The sequence below is a fragment of the Strigops habroptila genome, chromosome 1 (genome assembly GCF_004027225.2).
Source record: "Strigops habroptila isolate Jane chromosome 1, bStrHab1.2.pri, whole genome shotgun sequence".
NCBI lineage: Eukaryota > Metazoa > Chordata > Aves > Psittaciformes > Psittacidae > Strigops > Strigops habroptila.
In genome coordinates, this window is record NC_044277.2 from 40,065,419 (window position 1) to 40,072,987 (window position 7,569).

The window sequence follows — 7,569 nt, forward strand, 5'->3', positions numbered from 1 at the left end:
ATGCTTAATAAAAAGTAGGAAGGCAATGTCCACCTCCTTCAAAAATAATCAAACCACGGTAGGTATTATCACCTCAGATGTTGTCAACATAAATTTTTCTACACACTGTAATACTGATAAAAAATTATGCATTTAAAAAATAGTACTAAATTTTAATTAAACTTTTGATAGCAAATCGATGTATTTATTTAATAAAAATATTTTGGTATTGATGCTATTCATTTTTAATCAGGTTACAATTACATTACCAAAAGCAATAAAAATATTTGTAAGTAGAAAGTCTGTGAGTTAAATACATGACTATAGACAGAATGGTCTTGCAAAAAATATTGCTGCTGTGTTCAAGCAGTTCTATCAGTAAAAATTAAGAAGAGTACTTTAAAGTTTCGTTATGTGAGGCACTGAAATTAGACTAGATAAAGTATTAATTTTATTTTTTCTTTTTTAAGGGAAGCATATGTTGTCAAAGCTATGGAATAAGTGACCCAGTAATGTTTTTTTCTGTCTCTTAAGTTCCTTTAGTCAAAATATTTGGTTTGTGCTTGGCACAGACACAATCCAGTAAATGTATAATTTGTAATGGAAAGGATCTGTTCATTTCCTGATCCTTGTAGTCATTCTTCAGTGAAATAACATCACATAGACAAGAAAGTGCAGATGAGTTAACTTAGAAGACAGCATACCACCTTCCATTAAAAACTAAGGAGAGGTCAGTGGTGAAAAAGTCTGTCAATACAGTTTTACAATGTTCCTGTTGATGCATTGTCAAGCTTCCTCCCTCTTACTATTATTATCCTTCACTTGAGAAAAACAAAAAACTCCTTCTTTGTCCCATCAACTATTAGTTTTTGATATCTTCCCTCTATAAATTTTGTCACAGTGAAGATTTCAGAAAAATCATAAACTGAAAATTTAAAAAAATCTACTATTCTACTATTTCTACTATTTCTGCTTTACTTCCTGCATGAGGAGGACTGTCACACTGCATCAGCAATGCCTGTACCAAGCTTCTAGCTCATACTTGCTGTAAAGTACCTGGGGAATGTAATTGCATCTGGAAAGGTAGGCTTAGATGCTCCACTCCTTCAGCTGTGTCATATTGTGCTATTCTGCAAAATGCATTCATGCTGTTATCTTCACTCTACTGAATACTAAACAATATCTATTTTCTTCTGATTTTCTCATTAAAAAATGACAATTTTTAATGAGTTAATTTTTAATGTTATTGTCCCTTAGCTGCTTCTTGATAATTTCAAACACTAATTAAGAAAAAAATGCTCATATTTTCAGACCATAAAGAAGAAAAGTGATATTCTTATATAGACCTAACATTGCCTAAAGGGAAGCTAAATTGGAGAGATATGTTCATATGAACACCTTGCAACCTTGTAACACAATGATGACATACAGGTTTGTATTATACTGACAAAGAAGGTATGCTTTATAATCAATATTTGCCATGTTTTCATAAGACCCTAAATGCACATTTATGTAGTTACATGTTTCTTGAAGAGCAGCAGTGACTCCCTCCTTTCGCAGTCAGAGCCATCTCTATCTTGAGAAATGCAGAAGATAGCACAAGGCCTTAGAAAATGAAAAAAAAAAAAAAACGCAGAAATACAAAACCCCCTCCAGAGCAACCTGCATAATGTGGTGGGGTTGACAAGCTGGAGGGAAGGGATGCCATCCAGAAGGACCTTGACACGCTTGTGAGGTGGGCCGATGCCAACCTTATGAAGTTTAACCCAGACAAGTGCAAGGTCCTGCACCTGGGTCAGGCAACCCCAGGCACAGCTACAGGTTGGGCAGAGAAGAGATTCAGAGCAGCCCTGTGGAGAAGGACTTGGGGGTGTAGGTCAATGAGCAACTGAACATGAGCCGGCTTCAGTGTGCGCTTGCAGCCCAGAAAGCCAACCGCGTCCTGGGCTGCATTAAAAGAAGCGTGACCAGCAGGTTGAAGGAGGTGATCCTGCCCCTCTACGCTGCTCTCATGAGACCTCACTTGGAGTATTGTATACAGTTCTGGTGTCCTCAATATAAGAAGGACATGGAGCTGTTGGAGCAAGTTCAGAGGAGGCCACAAGGATGATAAGGGGGCTGGAGCACCTCCCATATCAAGACAGGCTGAAAAAATTGGAGTTGTTCAGCCTGAAGCAGAGAAGATTGCGTGGAGACCTCATAGCAGCCTTCCAGTGTCTGAAGGCACCTACAAGGAGAGGGAATCTTCATCAGGGACTGTAGTGATAGGACAAGTTGCAACAGGTTCAAACTTAAACAGGGGAGATTCAGGTTAAATATGAGAAAGAAATTCTTTACTGTGAGAGTGGTGAGACGCTGGAACAGGCTGCTCAAGGAAGTTGTGGGTGTTTCATTCCTGGCAGTGTTCAAAGCCAGGTTGGACAGGACCTTGAGCAATCTGGTCTAGTGGGAGGTGTCCCTGCCCATGTTCTAACCCATGGCAGGGCGGTTGGAACTAGATGATCTTAAGGTTCCCGCCAACCCCAACCATGCTACGCTTTTATGATTCTATAAACCTCATGGCTTCCACTCTGAATGTGTTAAGGAAAAAACCACTTGCAAGAGGTTATTTGAATGTTACTGAAATAAACCAGTATTTGCAAAACCACTTCTGATAAGGTCACCTGCCAAGGTCAAACCACAGCAATCTCTCAGGAGCGGTGACAGAACAATAGGCCCACTGCACAGAGCAAGCAGGCAGGCGCGCAGGCTCTGCTGCTCTATCTCCGCAGATAAGCGATCCTTGGGACTGCAAATAAATCACAGGGAGCAGCTAGCGGAAAAAGTGATGTCGGGGAGATCTCCTCTCATGTTTTTCTTAGCACACTGCCACAGGGAAATACTCAGATGCCAAAGGATGTCTGTTTACTTAGAAGAGACTGATCTAAAAAGAAGTGACATAATATAATCTGGTCACGCAAACTGTCTCTAAGCAATTAGACTGTCTTATTGGTTTAATGCTATTTTAGGTTTATTTTGCTTTTGGAAATTCAACTTGCTCCTTGAAAAACACAAGACGTGTTATTCCACATGGTACATCCACCTATGATAATATCATAGGATACCGTAGCCATTGCATCATTTTTGTAAGATATATAACCTCAAACTGAACTGAGTTACGCTTTTGCCTTCGTGAACTGCAGAGAAAATGTAATAAACTTTGTTCAAAAGGCTTTCTGGATACTAATTCTTAACTTTTATCTCCCTTCAGAAATACTATAGGGCATGGGGATGATAAATAACTTTTGTGTGGCTCATTTCAGGGCTGAAAAGCAAATTTTCATTTAGATATGTCGTGGTTTGAGCCCAGCCGGTAACTCAGAACCACACAGCCGCTCGCTCACTCCCCCTCTCCCCCCTTCTTCCTCCCCCCGCTCCCGGAGGGATGGGGAGGAGAATGGGAAGAATGTAACTCCCACGGGTTGAGATAAGAGCAGTCCCGCAACTAAGGTATAACACAAAACCACTACTGCTACCACCAATGATAATAATGATTAGTGAAATAACAAGGGGAGAGGATACAATTGCTCACCACCCGCCGACCGATACCCAGCCCGACCCGAGCAGTGATCTGGGCCTTCCGGGTAACTCCCCCCGGTTTATATACTGGGTATGACGTGCTGTGGTATGGAATACCCCTTTGGCTAGTTTGGGTCAGGTGTCCTGTCTCTGCTTCCTCCCGGCTTCCCCTCCTCCCTGGCAAAGCATGAGACTGAGAAAGTCCTTGGTTGAAATAAACATTACTTAGCAACTACTAAAAACATCGGTGTTATCAGCGTTGTTCCCAGGCTGAAAGTTAAAAAACACAGCACTGCACCAGCTACTAAGCAGGAGAAAAATGACTGCTATAGCTGAACCCAGGACAAGATATTTCTTTCCTTTTATTGCCATTGATATTGCTTAAATTACAAGTTTTCACAGACTTTTCTCAACGTAAAAGTTTAAATGGAGAGCTCATTTCTAACATACCTGGATTTGTTTATACTGCAGTAACTAACAACAAACTTGTTTGCAACTGAAAAAAAAGCTCTCTAACAAGATGTAACTTAAAACAGCTGCAGAGGCAAGAAGATAAGATGAGGGAATACTAATTAATAGCAACATGTTTGTACTCTGAAAAGGAGCTGATTCAAAATAGTCTGGGTTTTATTTGTGAGAAACATTTCTACCAGTTTGCAAACTAATGTGCTAAATAAGAACTGTACCCAACCCCCCTCCACACATGCAGTAAGTAGCAGGGGGGATACAGGAAAGAGCAGGAGGAGGCTGAGGCTGCCCTGTGCAGAAGGCAGTTGTTTCCAGCCAGCTTCATCAGATCCACCACAGGACACAGCTGAGCCCATCAGCCATGTGTGGCATATCTGTGATAACATATTTAAGAAAGGGCAAAGATATTGAAGAGGTGGAGGAGGAAGAATGAGGGGGAGTGAGCAATAGCTGTGTGAGCAACAAGGCAACAGAAGGGGAGGATGCACTTCAGGTGCTGGAGCAGAGGTTCCCCTGGAAGAGCTCACAGTGGAGTAGAGATCTGAACTATGATCTGGAGAGACCTCATGCTGGAGCAGGGTATTTTCCTATAGAACTGCAGCTTGTGGAAGGACCCACACTGTAGCAGAAGAAAAGTATCAGGTGGAAGGAGAGGCTGAGAAGATCTGTTATGGACTGACTGTACCTCACCATCCCTTGCTGCAGTGCTCAGGGCATGGGTGAAGGAGTCTTCAGTGAAGGCCTGAAGTTGAGCCTGAAAGGGGGAGAGGAAATGCGGTGTTTTGCTGTTTGTCTTTGTTTCTTGCTACCTGAATCTATTTTCACTGGCAATAAATTAAATTAATTTTCCCCAGGTCAGGATTGTTTTACCCACAAAGGTAATTGGCATGCAATTTCTCTAACCTTATGTCAGCCTATGAGCTTTCTTATCCTATTTTCTCTCCCTGCAACCTGAGGAGGGGAGTTTGGCCCTTAGGTGAGGCTAACCCACTGCAGCTCCACAGGAAACACAGATCCCTGAATTCAGAAGCTGCAGCTCCTCAGTTGGGCAATTCACCTAGCAGAAATCAAGGTGTTTTGTGAGAATTACTGCCTTATAAATATTCGTTTTTTAAACACAATGCCTGGTAGCAGCAGATGTAGATAAGAGACAAATGAGGCTGAAAATACTTTTTACCTTATTTTCAAAGGATTCAGAACTAAAATCCTCACTCTTATAAAGTAAGTCTTTAGTTATAGCAATATTTCCCTTGGTACTGGTGGATTTCAGACAACCAGTCCACAAACTGGCACAAACTATGTCCTTTGGCTAAGTTATCCCATTCAAGTAAATGGAGCTAATAGTATGACCAAGGGTTTAGAGCCTTAGGCCACATAATTGGAGCTCAAAGTTGTCTAAAGTGAAACTGTTTGGAGGAAATGCACTGTACAGTGTATTCCAGGACTTGAAATACTATTAAAAAAAAAAAAAAAAAAAAAAATGCTGTCAGATATCTTATTCTGATATTTTCTAAATGAAATTTCAGTTCTTTGGTTTGAAAACACGTTTTTCTTAGAAACTTAACATATGCTTAAAATGGTAAAATAAGAAAAGATCACAATAAAAATAACATAACATATCAAATCATTTAAATGAAACATTTCAAGCCTATCAGAACTTTTCCTTCTTGGTTGGTTCCCAATTTCCTTTTTATCCTCTTTTGAGATTTTAACTCTGGCTTCACTGAAAACAAGAACAAAAAACCCTGAAATCTCAAAAATGCTTGCATGATGGAAAAGGCTATGTTTAGAATTTAGCAGTACAATCAGCACTATGATCATGTCTTAAAAAGTAAATGCCTTTATTCATAACATCTAAAACTAGAATATGAAAATTGAGGATGTGGGAGACTGCCACATGCCAGCCAACATAGGTTGGCATCACTATCCTAATGCCCAGGGACTTGCAGCAAATTGCACCAGAAGAAGATGGAGTGGATCTTTCTATGGTATTATACCCATGCCATTCAATTAATGTCTGCAAGCAATTCAATATTACTGATGCACAAAAAACTAAACCATGACTTTAAAAGTGCATACTTATAGTAACAGAGATGCTCAAAAGAAAGCCAACAAACATTATTTGGTATTAAAAGTACTTTTACGAAATGCTTATTGAACATTGCTCAAGGACAGATTAATATTTTTATGCTACCAAACAGAAGTGTCTCTTTTACACAAACAAAGTACATGTCAAATCACTGCTTCAATCTTTTCTTCTTCACAACAATGTCAATAATTAGCAAACATATTTCAATTTAAAAGGACAACTTTTTCTATTTAAAGAAAGCTGAGTTTAAGTTCACATGAAGTCACTGCATAACAAATATGTATCCATCTAAGAATCAAATTCATCCACTATATTTGTTTTGAGAACATGTGCGATAAGAACAACGAATTCTACTCAGATCAGAATCCTAGTGTGAGACTAATGAACAAATACAGAGAAAAAAAATCTTTGTACCAAAGTTTATGATAAAGTGGTAGCATTGTATTTCCTGGGCTTTTGTCTTGTTATTAGTATCCTAAAGCAAAAACTCCTATAGCATAATTAATTATTCACAAGAGAAAGGGTTATATCAAAACAAGCTGCCTCATACGGACAGAAAAGACACCCAAGAGATCTGTGACATAAGGGAGCAACTCTTTCCGTTCTAGCGATGCAAAGCTAAAATGAACTCATTTTAGCAAAAACAAATACTGATGCAAAATCTGTATAAGGAAAATAAGGCCATTTGGTTTCTCCTCCAATCTTCTGCTGTTTGTTTATGAAAAGGAGATATTTGAGTAAATTAAATTATATCAACAGTGAATTTAGCCTAGTGCTTCCAAGAGCTCTTTTAACTTCTAGGAACAAGACTGACTTGATAAACCATGAAGTTTGTAATATTTCTTGTGTAGATTCTATTGCAAAATGTTCTAGCTTGTTTGATGCTCAGGCATATTTTCTATCTCAGCCTTCACCTCTATTAAAGACACACCTCAAAACACATAAATCTGATAAGTCTTATTTCATGGTCATTTGTGATCGTATATTTGCTCATATTTTTAATACCAGACTGACAGAACAGCTGTAAAGGGGTACTTTTGAAAGGTCATATAACATTATTCATATCACTTAACTTCATCAAGTAAGATATTTATAACTGCTCTTGTGCTAGTACTGACTAATAGTGCCTCCACCCATAAGCCTTTTGTAGCACCTCATTTCAGTTTGTGTTTGATGCCAGAGCCTTATCTATGAAATGAACCCATCAATTTCCGGACAAGAACTGGAAAAATATTAGCTCCCTCCCTGCCAAGATAAATCACTTCCCAGTGTATTCACTTGCAGACTTCAACATTTTTCATACGGTTTTCACTCTCACTCGATCTATAAAAGAACGTTCACTTCAGGAGAATGAATACTTGTGTGATACAAACCTAGAACTGCAGCTCAAATTTCAGAAGCAATTGGTAGTGCTATTCTTTACCTACATATAAATGCAAGCAACTATTTATCTATTTCACACGAATGAGCATAGT

At 39.1% G+C, this 7,569-nt stretch overlaps 1 protein-coding gene across 1 annotated transcript in view; it reads right to left on the bottom strand.

Annotated features, from left to right (window-relative positions):
- Positions 1 to 1,677, bottom strand: part of RP1 (RP1 axonemal microtubule associated) — a 193,036-nt gene extending 191,359 nt beyond the window's left edge. The window contains 1 exon segment of the mRNA XM_032919831.1: positions 1,642 to 1,677. Within this exon segment, the coding sequence (XP_032775722.1) occupies positions 1,642 to 1,647 (6 nt within the window). The 5' untranslated portion in view covers positions 1,648 to 1,677.
- Positions 1,678 to 7,569: the final 5,892 nt, after the last annotated feature.